General features: G+C 60.4%; 2 protein-coding genes across 2 annotated transcripts; both read left to right on the forward strand.

Annotated features, from left to right (window-relative positions):
• The first annotated feature begins 122 nt into the window (after positions 1-122).
• Positions 123-7534, forward strand: RAB1B (RAB1B, member RAS oncogene family). Its single transcript, XM_012757478.2, has 6 exons — positions 123-262; positions 2198-2270; positions 2559-2654; positions 2767-2862; positions 5870-6001; positions 6093-7534. Exons 1-6 carry the CDS (start codon positions 249-251, stop codon positions 6285-6287), a joined length of 606 nt encoding a protein of 201 aa, XP_012612932.1. The 5' UTR covers positions 123-248; the 3' UTR covers positions 6288-7534.
• Positions 7535-8213: 679 nt separating this feature from the next.
• On the forward strand, positions 8214-14258 carry CNIH2 (cornichon family AMPA receptor auxiliary protein 2). The gene is made up of 6 exons (XM_012757481.3): positions 8214-8576; positions 12148-12216; positions 12599-12646; positions 12878-12990; positions 13087-13230; positions 13408-14258. The coding sequence occupies exons 1-6, from the start codon at positions 8496-8498 to the stop codon at positions 13433-13435; spliced, it is 483 nt and encodes a 160-aa protein (XP_012612935.3). The 5' UTR covers positions 8214-8495; the 3' UTR covers positions 13436-14258.
• The last annotated feature ends 62 nt before the right edge of the window (positions 14259-14320 follow it).

The raw sequence follows: 14320 nt of genomic DNA on the forward strand, positions 1-14320 counted from the left end.
AGCCCCAGAAGGCACTGCGCTGGCGGTGAGGGGCGAGGCGTACCTCCGGGGTGCGCCTGCGCAGCGGGGTGAGTTGGGCGGCGAGGGAGAGACTACAAGTCCCGAGAAGCAGTGCGACGAGGCACCAGTCCAAGTCGTTTGCGCCTGCGCGCCGCGGGCGGGGCCTCTGGGGCGGAGCGGCCACCATCTTGGAACGGGAGGCGGAGCAGAGCCGACTGGGAGCGACCGAGCGGGCCGCCGCCGCCGCCATGAACCCCGAATAGTGAGTGAGCCCCGCCCGCGCCGTGCGGCGCAGCCTCGATCCCGAGTACGGGGCTGTACTCTTACCGGGGTTGTTTGGCCCGGATCAGGGCTGCGCGGCGCCCCCACATCCGGGTCCCTCTTCCGCTGCCCCCCCTCACATCCGGGTCCTGCCCCTCCCCCCGGGGTCTCTAGGACCCTGGCTAGACACCCCGACTCCTCGCACCCGAGGCTCGGACACTGCGACCCCGAGGGATAGCATTTGGACCCCAAGGCACTGGCCCCACAAGGCCTTGTCGGTTAGGTGACCCTGCAGCTCCAGTCACCCCGGGCCTCAGTTTCCCCACCTGCTGTTTGACCACGGTCCGGCGTTTTGGAGCCTGTCAGGATAGTTTCTGTTCTTGGGTTCAGACTTGGGCCCTTTAGGTGGGTCCGTGAGTCCATCTGCCCTTACCTTCCTCCAGGAGCCTGGTTTTTGGGGTTGAGCTGAAGCAACGCTTGGGTCACATCTCCTGCAGGTCCTCCCCTCCAGGGCTGCCTCCTGCCCCTTGCCTGGGTCTCGCCGTCCTGTCACCCTGGCGTTCTGTCCTTTCCCGCTCTCACCTTTGCTCAGGCCCCAGTGCCAGCGTCACACACACTAACCTTCGCTGTCACACTGCCGATGAAGTTCACGTGAACGTGGAATTTGCTTTCCGCCTTCCAGTGGGATTCTTTGGTCCTCAAACTTTCCTCACTTCTTGGTTACTCCCCCTGCGGGTAGGTGGCCCACATCTCGTGCCCTGGGCTTGCAGTTTTCCCCAAGTATCAGTTAGCTTCTTCCTCTTCAGCCACTTCCTTTTTCTCCTCCAGATCCAGGCCTCAGGTTTCCTTGGGGAAGGGGAAGGTCTGAGCTGGATCAGAAGGGGACAAAGGAGGGAGTCAGCAGGCTCTCACAGAGTCTTTGGAGTCTGACAGGCTTGGTCTTAAAGTTGTCTCTGGGCAAGTCACTTCTCTTCCCTGACCTGTGGTTTCCCCATTAGTTGGGAATAACAACCCTCACTTCATAGGACTGTTGTAAGGATTAAATGAAATGCATTGGGAGTACTTCGTCACAAGTAGGAACTCAGTAGATTTTTTTTTTTTTTTGAGACAGAGTGTCTCACTCTGTTGCCCAGGCTAGAGTCCCATGGCGTCAGCCTAGCTCACAGCAACCTCAAACTACTGGGCTCAAGCAATCCTTCTGCCTCAGCCTCCCGAGTAGCTGGGACTACAGGCATGCACCACTATGCCCTGCTAATTTTTTCTATATATTTTTAGTTAGCAAATTAATTTCTTTCTACTTTTAGTGGAGACGGGGTCTCGCTCTTGCTCAGGCTGGTTTTGAACTCCTGACCTTGAGCAATCTTCCCGCCTCAGCCTCCCAGAGAGCTAGGATTACAGGCGTGAGCTGCCACGCCCGGCTGGAACACAGTAAATATTAAATGTGATTATCACTGCCACTTGTTGACCACATCTTCTGGGTGGCTTCCTAGGAGCCTCTTTATGTAGCTTTTTCACTTAATAGGTCCGGGACTGGGCCCTGCTTTCCACTCCTGGGGCCTCCCCTGCCGTGCCAGGCACACCAGAGGGTGTGCAGTGGGGGTTGTCTAAATAGCCCATCCCGGACAGACCCATGGAATCTATCAGGAGTCAGGGTAGGATTCCCAGCTTCATCACGTGGCAGGTCATGTCTCTGTGCCTTGGTTTCTTTCTTCATAAAGTGGGACTTCAGATTTGGCAAGCTGAAAGCCCTTTGAGCCAGCTGTGCTATGGGTGAGGGGTCAGCCCTCCCCGACCCAGGACCTGGGTGAGGATCTGGTGAGCACCATGGTGCTCCAAACTGAGGCATGCCTCATGGTGTGGGGGGACGCTGTAATTGTGACCCCAGGATGATGCTAGTGGGCTCCTGCCTTCATGCCTTCTGCTCCTCTTTCTCCAGTGACTACCTGTTTAAGCTGCTTTTGATTGGTGACTCGGGCGTGGGCAAGTCATGCCTGCTCCTGCGGTTTGCTGTGAGTAAGAAGCCTCCCATACCATCCGTCCGGGGTCCTGGCTGGCAGCTGGGGGGAAAGGGGCAACACAGAGCACGGTAGTTGCAAGGCCTGGGAACCAAGGATGAAGTTGCAGGACCTGCCAGCAACACATCTGACTGAACAGAGGTGTAGGGCTGGCAAGTGGGCTACTGAGAACTGGGGCTTGGCAGTGAGGAGCCCGGCTGGGACAGGGAGCTGGAGGGAGGCTGTCATAATGGGCCTTGGGCTCATTCACTCAGGCCATTTCACTGGCCCGTGACCTTCCAGGATGACACGTACACAGAGAGCTACATTAGCACCATCGGGGTGGACTTCAAGATCCGAACCATTGAGCTGGATGGCAAAACCATCAAACTTCAGATTGTGAGTGTCACTCTTCCCAAAACCCCTGTTAGAAAGGCATCTGCCTTGAGAGGGAAGGGGCTCTGGACGTGGAGCCCAGGACTGACCTGCCCGTCTGCCTGCTGTCTTACAGTGGGACACGGCTGGTCAGGAGCGGTTCCGGACCATCACTTCCAGCTACTACCGGGGGGCTCATGGCATCATCGTGGTGTATGACGTCACTGACCAGGTACTCGTGGACGCTGTCCTCAGCTTTGCCTACTCAGCCTGAGGCCTTTGACTCCTGCTGCCGGCCATGTCGGGCCCTGTCTTTCCTGAGCTTCCTGGAAAGGAGGCTTTGGCCTTATCTCGCAGGGATAGAAACGCACAGAACTGGATCCTTGGAGGTCCATTAGATCTGCTAAGGATCTTGGCAGAACCAGGCCTCACACCTCCCCGCCAGTCTTGTCACCTTATTGTCAACCTTCCAGGCACCTGTGTGTTGTGGGGGTTTAGTCAGCTGTTTGGCTGCTGTGCTAGGCCGTGGCTTCCTGTGTGAAGACACTGGGGCGACAATTAGAGGGCCTTAGACAGGAAGGGAGGGAGCCCTGAGCGCTGCGCCCAACATGAGCAGAGGTCTAGCAGCCCTGTGTCTCCTGCAGCAGCTTTAGTCACATGTCACTGGCAGCAAGTGACAGCAACATCCAGAAATGCTCCCCTCAAACCTTATAGTTTATAGAACCTGTCACAGCCTTCAAGTTGCCTTTTGATGCTCCTAAGAGGCCTGTGTTACCTCTCTCTCTTACGGATGAGGAATTGGGTTCAGGACGGTGAGGTGACTTGCTGAGGGTCCCCTAGCTAGTTCGGTGGTGGAGGCAGAAAGCCTAGTCTGCGGGTTCCACCTGCTTTGCTTTTTCTCCCAAACCTTGTTGCTTAACAGGGGCCAGGCTCTGGGGACGTGGAGAACCTTACATCAGCCCTGGGCCGGGAGGAGTCCCTGTCTGAGGGGCGGCTGGCTCCAGCTCACCATGCCGCCACCCCCCAGCTCTGCACAGGCTGTGGATGAGCTGTGTGCCACCCAGACAGAGGTCAACAGGGCTCTCCTGACTGCCAATCCAGTGACCTCATTTCAGCCCTTGCCCTGAGTGACCTCTTGTGGCTTTTAACTCCATTCTCTTTTCTCTCCATGAAAAGTTTACTATCCCCAGCTCCCAACCTCCTGCTGCCTTCGATTCTGTCTTCGCAATGTCCTTTCACCGGTTCATCCTGTACTGCCCCTCACAGCCCCTTATTTTGTGCCTGCTGACTCTGCCCCAAGTGTCTTCCTTACACCCCTTGCACGGTTCTGGTCACTTTCATGCTTTGGCTTCTATCTTACATTCTGTGATTCCAGCATCCAAACAGCTGTCACTGTGGACTCACTCCCTATGTCCCTGTCTGTGCTGCTACATTGTGTCTGTGTTAATTCTCATCCTCACAGTCTTACCTGGCGAACTAAACGGTAGGCTCGTGTTCTCCGGATGAGGAAGCTGTTCAGTAACTTGCCCCTCATCTCAGGAAGGGCAAAGCCAGCATTGGGACCCAGGGCTCCTGGCCCTTTCCTGTCCTCAGGCAGCCTCTCCCGAGCTCTGGACCATCTGCAGTTCTCAGTTATCCAGCGCTGGCCTCACTGTCTCTCCCCAAACTGGTGCCTGCACCCCCATCTTTGTAGCAGGGTCCCTGTCAGCCTGACCAGAAAACTCTTCCTCCCCCATCCAGTCAGTCTCAAGGTTCTTTCTCTCCCCATCATCTCTTGAATCTGTCCCCTCATGATAATAGCAGTGATGAGGATAATAGCAGCTCTTGCTAATTAAGCACTTGTTATGAGACAGGCCTATATTCATTCTCTCGTGCTCACAGCAGCCCTGCCAGGAGGTACTGCTTTATAGAAATGAGGAAACTGAGGCTCGGAGAGGTCAAGTGACATGCCTAAGGTGACACAGTAAATGGCTGAGCAAGGGCTTAGCTGAGGATGGTCTGACGCTAGGTCCCGTGTGCTTCCCTGGCTCAGGGCACATCCTCTGTTTCCCTGATTATTCCTATTACCTCCCACTTGGCCTCCATCTTGCTGGTCTGACCTGGTCTCCACATTCCTGCTGGGACTGTCTTTCCAGACCATAGGTGTGATCCTCCCTAAGAAAACCTCTGTCCCACCCAGGATCCTAGCACCCTGGCCTCTGGCATAGCTGCTTCCTGCCAGGCTAAGGCCCTGTGTGCTCTGGCCCACCTGCTCCCTTGCCTTCCCTGAGGGTCTGCAGCCCAGCAACGTGCCACTCCCTTCCTGTGACCTGGCATGCACTGTCCCCTCAGCTGGCACCTGTCCTGCACAAGGCCAGTTCCTACCTGCAGGCTTAGGTCAGCTTGCAGGTCAGCCCCTTGAGACAGAGATGGTCCTGGGGCTCCCCAGCCTCCGCCTTCTATCCTGTCTTGCCGTATGTGCCCTGCTTGGTTCCTCCAGTGTCCCCTGAATGCCTTAGGGCAGGGCCCAGCCATGATTCCCTTCTTTGTCCCCAGCACCCAGCAGGGGGCCTAGCTTGGGACAGGGCAAGAGGTGTAAGTTTGAGCCTAGTATGGTATCATCTGGCTGCTAAGAATGAAAAGTGGCTCTAGCTTCAGTACTTTCCTAAAAGTTCTGTCACTTGTCTGGGGGTGGGAGGAAGTGGGGCCGAGTGATTAGACTGTTGGTGCCGAAAGTAGGGTGAAGGTAGGCTCTGCTCTCAGGAGACCTGTCTCCCTCGTAGGCCAAGGCCTGTGAAAGGGCTCTCCACCTCCCACTGGGTTCCAAGGCTTCAGACCTTAGAGGGATTTTAAGGCGCTTGTGGGAACTTTGAGATTCTCGTGGACCCATTACTCTGTTCCTGTCTCCCCTCTGGCCCTTCTGATGCCAGCCCCACATGCGGTTAAGCCTGTAGGTGGCTCAGGGAGAGACAGCTGCAGGGAGCAGAGCTGGCTGGCCCTTAGGCCTGAGCTGCTGTGGAAGTGTCAGGGCTGCTGGCAGGCAGCTGGGGCTGTGCTGGGCCTGGCTTTTGAGGTCCAGACGGAGGAGGTGAGGAAGGAACGCTAGTCCTGGAGGAGACGGTTTCCTCCACACCCCTGAACCCTGCCTCTCTCAGGGGCCCCAGGCAGCTCACTTCCCCTCAAAGAAGCCCCTGTTCTCCAGGCCTTGGGTGGAGGTGGGAGTTAGGAAGAAAATAACTTTTGACCCTGGTCCGCTCTAGGAGTCCTACGCCAACGTGAAGCAGTGGCTGCAGGAGATTGACCGCTACGCCAGCGAGAATGTCAACAAACTCTTGGTGGGCAACAAGAGTGACCTCACCACCAAGAAGGTGGTGGACAACACCACGGCCAAGGTGAGCGGGGCCTGGGCCAGGCTGCCTAGGGGGCCTGGGGCCTGCTGCCCCTCACCGTCTCCCCTCTTCTTCTCTCCTCTCCCCTTGTCAGGAGTTCGCAGACTCTCTGGGCATCCCCTTCCTGGAGACAAGTGCCAAGAACGCTACCAATGTCGAGCAGGCGTTCATGACTATGGCTGCCGAGATCAAAAAGCGGATGGGGCCTGGGGCAGCCTCAGGGGGTGAACGGCCCAACCTCAAGATCGACAGCACCCCTGTAAAGCCCGCTGGTGGTGGCTGTTGCTAGAAGGGGCATGTGGAGTGGGACAGGAGGGGGCATCTTCTCCAGATGATGCCCCTGGAGGGGGCAGGAGGTGCCTCCCACTCCCTCTCCTGGGGCATTTGAGTCTGTGGCTTTGGGGTGTCCTGGGCTCCCCATCTCCCTCTGGCCCATCTGCCTGCTGCCCTGAGCCCTGATTCTGTCAGGGCCCCCCAGGGAAGACACCCAGGACCTGTGGCTAGGGTGGGGCTTGCTCTGCTGCTGCCTCTAGGTAACTTTAAAGACTCCCCACCACATACTTTTCTTTGGAACGAGGGCTCCTCCGTCTGTCTCCCCCAGCCCCCATGTATGCTGCACTGGGTTTCTCTCCTTCCCTTCTCCCTTCCCTCCCTACTTCCCTAAAGCTGAGAGCCTTCCTGCCCTCTGCCGCCCCTGGCTGCAGTCAGGGGCTGGGGCCAGGACCTGGGATCCAGGGTTCTGGGCCGGACCTCAGGATGGGTGTGGGGGTCACAGGGGCTCAGCAGCCCACCCTTTCCCCCTCCCACTGCCTCCCCTCCCACCCCTCCTACACTCCCAGCTCGAGCCGTCCAGCTGCGGTGGGATCTGAGCACATCGAGGGCAGGTGGGCGGGCAGCCTTGCTGGGCCTGTGTCTTGAGCCCAGAGGGAGCCTGCTCCTGCCGCCCCCTGCCCTGCCAGAGCCAGGCCTGTGTACTGCCTGCCCACCGTGCCCCTTTGTCCCCACGGCAGGCAGAGGCGGAAGGCCCACCATGCGGAAGGCCCACCGTGCCGAGGCCAGGCACCAGCCTTAACCCTCACTCTGCCAGCACCTCTCCCTCCCCGAGGCAGCACATCTGGCTTATTCCCCCTCCCAGCCCTTGGAGCCTAGTAGGGCAGATCCTCAGCCCCTGCCGCTACTTCTCTGGGGAATGTGGGTTCAACCCAGGGTTGGGGGACCTCTGCTTACCCCCTTCCCACCCAGGATCCTAGCCCCCTGCCCTCTGGCACAGCTGCTTCCTGCAGAAAAACACATTTTTGGTCTCTACCTAAGAAGCCATGTCCCTTGTGCTGTCTCTTGCCTGTCCCACCTGCCCTCCAACTTGTATTTAAGTCCCTGGGCTGCCCCTTGGGGCATCCTTCATTCCCAGGTTCCCCTCTGGTGTCATGTCAGGCATTTTGCAAGGAAAAGCCACTTGGGGAAAAGATGGAAAAGGACAAAATAAAAATCAATAAATTTCCACTGGCCCTCGGGTGAGCCGAGGGTTTTTGCAAGGAAGTTGTGGCTGAGCGTGGTCTGTGGGCTGAGCCCAGCCTTGGGGTGCAGGATGGAACTAGGCCCCAGGCCTTGGTGGGATGCCTTGGGTCCTGGGGTCGCTGGTGAGAGCCCTTGACCCATTTCCTGGGGCTAGGAGAGCTGCCTGCTTGTGCTTTTGTGGTCTGTCCCCAAGGGCCCAGCACCGTTCTGTCAGGGAGCGTCGCAGGCGGCCATCAGCGAGTACCTGGTGAGCCGCTGCCAACACCCACGCAGGCACACGGCCAAGATGTGGAGTCGGGCAGGAGCCGGAGCCGGGCGCACCTGGCCCGCACCCTCCAAACCCCCGGTTCAGCCTCCTGTCCCTGCTTCGCTCCGGCTTCCTGCCACGAGTTTCTGCCCTCTGGGACAGTGACAAGTGCTCCCACTGAAGGCCTCGTAGTGCAGTGCGGGCCGTTGTGGGGAGGGCGACGCGGTGTGTGAGGGTGGGGGCGTGTGCCCGTCCGCGTGGCCGAGTGTGACTGCGGTGGGTTGTGTGGAGCGGAGTGGGGGCGGGGCTGCGGGGCCGTGTCAGCGTGTCCCCGAGGGTGCGTGGCCACGGGCTCGCCGGGCGGGGGGCGGCGGCCGGGCGCGCGGGCGGAGGGGCGCGCGGAGACCTGGCCCCGCCCGAGGCCGCTCGCACGGCGGCCCCGCCCCCGGCTCCGCCCCGCCGGCTTCGCGGGCTGGAGAGCGAGGGAGCCGCGGGCGAGGGATCGCAGGATGAGCGATCGCGGCCCGGGCAGCCGGCAGCGGACGCGCCCCCCGAGCCCACCGGCCCGCGCCCCGCGTCCCCCACGGCCCCGCGGCCCCGGTCCCGGCCGCGCCGCCCGCGTCCCCGGAGCCCCGCGGGCCATGCCCGGCCGGCCCTAAGCGCGGGCCGGGGGGCGTCCCCTTGCGCCCGGGCCCCGCGCTGGCGCCCCCCGGGCCGCCGCCCGGCGCCGGGGCCATGGCGTTCACCTTCGCCGCGTTCTGCTACATGCTCACCCTGGTGCTGTGCGCCTCCCTCATCTTCTTTGTCATCTGGCACGTAAGGCCGGGCTGGGGCTGGGGCTGGGGGCGGGGGTAGGGGGCGCACGGAGCGGGAGGGGCTGGGGCGGTGGGCTCAGCGCTCTAGGGAAACTTGGAGCCTCCGCTCCGTTATCCTCCATGCTCGGCTTCTGTTCGCCCCCATTAGCACCCCCCATGGTCGGCTTCCTTCCCGGCCCCCCTTCCTCCGCCGCCCCCGCCTGCTTGTGTGTGTGTCAGTCGGCCCCTGACCCCCCTCCTCTGCCCCATCCAGCCTGGGGTGGGGGCAAAATCTGGAATTTTTGTTCCTTTACCTTCTAAGTGCCCTCCCATCCAGCCGCCCCCGTTTGTCTGTGGGGCAGTTTGTCTGTCTGCTGCCCCCCCCCACCTTTGTGGGTTTTTCCAGCCTTGAGATGGAGCCGGTTGCTATGGCAACTGCATCTGTTTACAGGACCCACGTATCTCAGAGCCCATTAACCCTTTCTCTTCCCAGCCCCCTCCCTGATCAAGCAGCCCCCAGAGACCTACCTGGCCCCCACCACTGGCTCTGTCTCCCTGCTCCTCTTGCCCAGGCTTCCAGCCCCCCAGGTTTGCTCCTGACTTTCCAGCATCCCTCCTATTCTGGCTGCACTTTCCCCTTTGTCTGGCATCCCCCTTGGTGTGTCCCCCAACCTGGCCCAGCCTCACACCTGCCTCTTCAAATGTCCATTTCTCTCCATATCGGATCATATCACTTCCCCAGAGGCTTCCGTTTCTCAAGGGCCTCCTCTGCCTGGCTCCCTTCCCCTCACTACAGAGCTGTCAACCAGCCTCCAGCTCATTACTGGGGGCCCTGGCCTCCCTTTACTGCCCTCTCTCCTCCCGCCACCCGCTCGCTCGCTGCCCTCCAGGTCTCTGTCTGTAGCAGCCTGCCCGGCTCAGCCCCTGCTGGCTCACACCTCCCTGGCCGTCGCCCCCTTTGGGGGGTCCTCTTACCCTCTCTAGTTTCTCTCGCATTCCAGTCCCCCCTTCCTCCCAGGGCCTCACCTGCCTCTTTCCTGGTCTCCCCATTTCCTCTTTCTCTTCCTGGGACCTGCTGCCGGCTCCATGGTTCTCCCTCACTCCCTTTGCCGCCCCTGCTGCCTGTCCCTTGGACATCAGGAGTCATATACCCTCACTGCACCCCTACTATGTGAGGAGTGCGCCCCACAGGCACCCCACAGCTCCAGCCCTGTCGCACCCTGGCCTTGCTCCTCTCTCTGTCTTCCTCTCTGGGCCTCTCAGTTGCTTTTCTTCCTCCCTTCCCCCCACTCTGTTTCTCTTACCCTCCCTCCATGCCCTGGGCCCATCTTAATCTCTCTGAGCCTCCTGTCCCGTCCCCAGGGCCTTGGACAATCATGGGGGCTAGGGACAGGAGGGCTAGGGTCCTAAGGACTAGAGGGAATTGGGGGCCACAGGCTGGGAAACAGCTAACAGGCTCAAAGGAGAAAGGATCCTGGAATTCAAGAAGCCCCTTTTTGGTCCCTCCCCAGCCAGGGGCCTCCCACATCCCCTGTGGGGGTCCTTGGCCTCGGGGTTCTCAGAGCAGTTTTCCACCCAGCGCGCTGCACTGATGCTTCTTGAGGACCAGGCGCTGGGTGGCTTTGAGGGAGTCAAGGATGAGTAAGACTCAGACTTTGCCCTTGTGGAGCGCCCAGGCTGGGGGAAAGGCCCAAGCTTTGAGTAAGGCCTCTGTCCATTCAACAGATATTCATCGGCACCTACTGTGTGAGGCCCTATGTTTGCACAGCCGCTTAGCTGGGTGATCTTAGCAAGTCATTTGTCCTCAGTCTTGTCTCCTCATTGGTAAAGTGCCCAGATTGAGGCCTCCTAGGGGATAGGAGGTGTGGCCCTCAATCCAAAGCTGATAAGAACTAGAATCTTCCAGGGCAGGACCTCAGATCCCACTCCAGACCCTGAGCCCAGGCCCCAGTGGTTGCTAGGCAACCCTGGTGGTGAGTGACGCGTGTCAGCTGTCACCGTGGGGGATTGTTTGTTCCAGGGGGCTGACTCAGCGCCAGGCAGCCTGGGGGGTGGGAGGCGCGACACCCGCCACCTGCTGGCGGTGCCAGCTCTGGGGCAGACAGACGGCACCCTTCCTCTCCCTGCTGGACCCTGTTGCAGTGCCTGTCAGGCGGGCGGCTGCCCAGAGTCAGTGGCGAGCTGGGGGGTTCCAGATGGTCCCAGCCCCCTCCAGGAAGCCCATGTTCTTTCCCTCTGAGCTGTCTGGGGTCTGGGATGCTTGGGGGTGGTGGGCCTGCTGCCTCATGCTAGGGCTGGAGCTGAGGGGGGACCCTAGCAGGCCCGTCTGCCAGCCTACCTCCCCCAAGTCACCTGCTAGCTCCCCTAGATTCGTCCCATCATCCTCTCAAACACCTGCTCCCCTCGACAGTTCCCCACCTGTGAGGACACTGCCATCGCCAGACATCCCAACACCCGAAGGCACCTTGGGCCCCTCTGCCTTCACCTCACCTCCGTTGGAGCCCTCTGGAGTCCGGCTCCTAAAGAGCTCTAGGATCCAGCTTCGCCTCCTCATCTCCACTGCCATTCTTCCCGCTCAGACCACCGGCACCCCCCCCAACACTCCAGCAGGCCCCGCTGGTCTAGGACAGAGTGGTTAGAAATTTTAACCTGGAGTCAGACTGGGTGAGAATCTTGGCTAACCACTAACTAGCTGTGTGGCCTTGGGCAAATCACTTAACCTCTCTGTCTCAGCTTCCTCATCTGCAAAGCAGAAATGAAAATAGTACTAGTGCCTATGTCATTAGGTTGTCTCAAGCATTAAAGGAGTTAATAAGCAGAAAGCCTGCAGGCGGAGCGGAAGCACTGTGGATGTCTTAGCCAGGACCGTTAGCTGGCTCCTACCTCCTGCCCTGCCAGTCCTAAGACATCAGCCTGGCCGCCCCACTCTGCTGCTTTCTGCCCTCAATGGCTCCCCATTATTTTTGTGTTGAAGTTCAAATTCCTGGGCTGGCCTCACAGGGCACCGGTGTCTGGCTCTGCTGACCGCTCCACCATCTCTCACCATTCCCTCCTTTCTTCCTGCAGTCCTCACTCACTCTAGCCCAGGAACCCCACAGCTTCCTGAATGTTCCTTGTTCTTTCAACCCCCCGTGCCTCTGTAGCTGCTGTTTCTGCTGCTTGGACTGCTCTTCTCCATTGTTCACCAGACAAACGCCTACTCGGAATCCAGCCTGAGCCCCATCACCCTGCACACAGGGCCTGGCGCCCACCCTGGGTCCCCCCTGTACTCCCAGTCCTGATCGCCTGGAATGTAGCTTGGAGTTCTCCTCCCCTCTAGCCCAGGTTCCTCCCAGGCCGGGGCTGGCTGCATCCAGTGCTCTGCACAGGGCCGAGGCGGCCGGGTCTCTGGATGTTGTGGAAGGGTGAGCACTGGACATGGGCCTGCTTTAGGATCAGGACTAGGGTTCTATTCTAGTCTGTTGTGTGACCAGGCCCTGCCCCTCCTTGGGCCTCAGTTTCTCCACCTTTGCAACATGCCCCATCTAGCTTGGTCCCCTTGTATAAATTCCTGCTGCTACCCCAACCCTGACGGGCACACGCCCTTCCCCCAGATCATAGCCTTTGACGAGCTGCGGACCGACTTCAAGAACCCCATTGACCAGGGGAACCCAGCGCGGGCAGTAAGTGATACATGTGCTGTGCCGAGGTGTGTTCGTCTGTCTGTCTTTCCATCTGGGGGGCGGGGGCGCACGGGAAGGGGAGGGGGGGCGGGGGGTGGTGACCGTGCCCCTTCCTCTCTGTCCCCGCCCCCAGCAAACACCTGGCGCGGGCTCAGGGCTTCAGTTCCTCCTCGCGGGGCAGTGGTTGCCAGGCTCTGGGCCGTTGTCGTGGAGACGCGGGTGAAGGCCCCTCCATGGTGACGGTCGCCATGGGGACGGCGCGACTGCTTCCCTGCCGCAGAGACTCCTCTGGTGCCCCCTGGCGGCCACATGCAGGGCGGAGGGGGGCGCCCCGTGCCAGCTCCTGTGCCTCCCCCATCCCGGCCTTTTCCTTCCCCTACAGCGCGAGCGTTTAAAAAACATCGAACGCATCTGCTGCCTCCTGCGGAAGGTCAGTGTCCGAGCTGGGGACGGGCGCGCTGCCCCCACTCCCTGTGGCCCAGAGCCAGGCCTTCCTCCTCTCTGGGCCTGTTTGATCCACTCAGCCATTTGGAGGGAGGCCTTTTAGTCCCCAGAGGTCATGGTGGGCAGGCACCTTGCAAAGCCCAGTGCCCCTCTGTGCCCTTGAAGCTTGGGTCTGCCTTGGCACCAGGCCACTGACCTCTCGCCCTCACTTCCCCAGCTGGTGGTCCCAGAATACTCCATCCACGGCCTCTTCTGTCTGATGTTTCTGTGTGCAGCAGAGTGGGTGACCCTGGGCCTCAACATCCCCCTCCTCTTCTACCACCTCTGGAGGTGAGGCCAGCAGCTTCCTGGGAGGCTGCGGCGGGGAGCAGGGGCAGGCTGGGGTGGGAGCCCCGGCAGTGGGCGCTCAGAGCCCTGTCTGCCCAGGTACTTCCACCGTCCTGCGGATGGCTCTGAGGTCATGTATGATGCGGTCTCCATCATGAATGCTGACATCCTCAACTACTGCCAGAAGGAGTCCTGGTGCAAACTCGCCTTCTACCTGCTCTCCTTCTTCTATTACCTGTACAGGTGAGGCCCCACCCACTGCGTCAGAACTCAGGGAAGGGACCTTATAGGAGTCATGTTTCCAAGCCCTTGTCCCTGCCCTTTGCCCTTGAGGACTGAGGGCAACCCAGGCTGTGACTGGGTGGGCGGCCACCGGCTGGGTTTGCTTGGGACTTGGCTCACAGTGTCATTTTCCCACAGTATGGTTTATACGTTGGTGAGTTTCTAAAGGGGAAGCCGGCCAGGGAGCGAGCCCAGAACGGACCGGACGCCTGTGCACCCCAGCCCTGCCCCTTGGCCGCAGAGGCCTCAGTCCTGGGGAAGGAGGGGGCACTGGTGCCCCCAGCCTCTCCAACCCCCAAACTGCTGCTGCGGGGACCCCCCACCCCCGCCTTCAGGGCCCTCCCCCTTGGACCAGGGCTGAGCAGAGCTCTAAATAGGGGCAGGGGCTCCTCTGCCAGCCCACCGGCATGGCAGTCAGTCCTGGAAGGGCGGGACCTCTGGCCTTGTCCATTTCGGGGGAAGCTTGGGCCCTGCCGTGGGCCAGAGCTTGACCCTGGAAATTCTGGGCCAGCTCCCTCCACCCCCACCCTGAGGCCCCCGCTGCAGGTGGGGGGCACCCACACCCAGAATGAGCAGGCTCAGCAGGGGCCACCCCACCCCTAGTCTGCCCTCCTCCCTCCCCCAGGCTCTTTCTCCAGCCCCCATCTCCACTCACCCCAGCCTCACCCCACCCTGTCTCTTGAACCTATTTTCTATGTTGCCTGGAGGAGTCCGGCACCCCCTCCCCAGCCATTTGTGACAAAATATGAATAAACTACTGCAAACACATGGGCCCCAGTTCTGCTCCTGAAAAGGTTGACGAAGATATGGGAGCAAGGGGGCCGTACAGGGCACAGGCCTGGACAAAGGCCTTAGCACAGTGAATCCGACCCCACTAGCCAGAGGCCCCTGCCAGACTGACCAGAGGCTGCTGCCTGCCCATCCTCTTTCCTGGCTGTGCCTGCTGATGGCCTTCCATCTGCCTTCCAAGGCAGTGTCAAGGTGACCAACTCAGGAAGGTGTCCATGCATCCACACTCTTCCCAGACAGCCCCAAGCCTGTCCCCTGGGCA

Source organism: Microcebus murinus, chromosome 4 (genome assembly GCF_040939455.1).
Source record: "Microcebus murinus isolate Inina chromosome 4, M.murinus_Inina_mat1.0, whole genome shotgun sequence".
Classification (NCBI taxonomy): Eukaryota; Metazoa; Chordata; class Mammalia; order Primates; family Cheirogaleidae; genus Microcebus; species Microcebus murinus.

Excerpts from the sequence above, each read along its gene's own strand:
- RAB1B (XM_012757478.2), top strand. Across the intron at positions 2,655-2,766 it reads AAACCATCAAACTTCAGATT|TGGGACACGGCTGGTCAGGA; the intron begins GTGAGTGTCACT and ends GCTGTCTTACAG. Across the intron at positions 2,863-5,869 it reads TGTATGACGTCACTGACCAG|GAGTCCTACGCCAACGTGAA; the intron begins GTACTCGTGGAC and ends GGTCCGCTCTAG.
- CNIH2 (XM_012757481.3), top strand. The coding sequence starts at position 8,496 with ATGGCGTTCACCTTCGCCGCGTTCTGCTACATGCTCACCCTGGTGCTG. Across the intron at positions 12,991-13,086 it reads CTCTTCTACCACCTCTGGAG|GTACTTCCACCGTCCTGCGG; the intron begins GTGAGGCCAGCA and ends CTGTCTGCCCAG. Across the intron at positions 13,231-13,407 it reads TTCTTCTATTACCTGTACAG|TATGGTTTATACGTTGGTGA; the intron begins GTGAGGCCCCAC and ends ATTTTCCCACAG.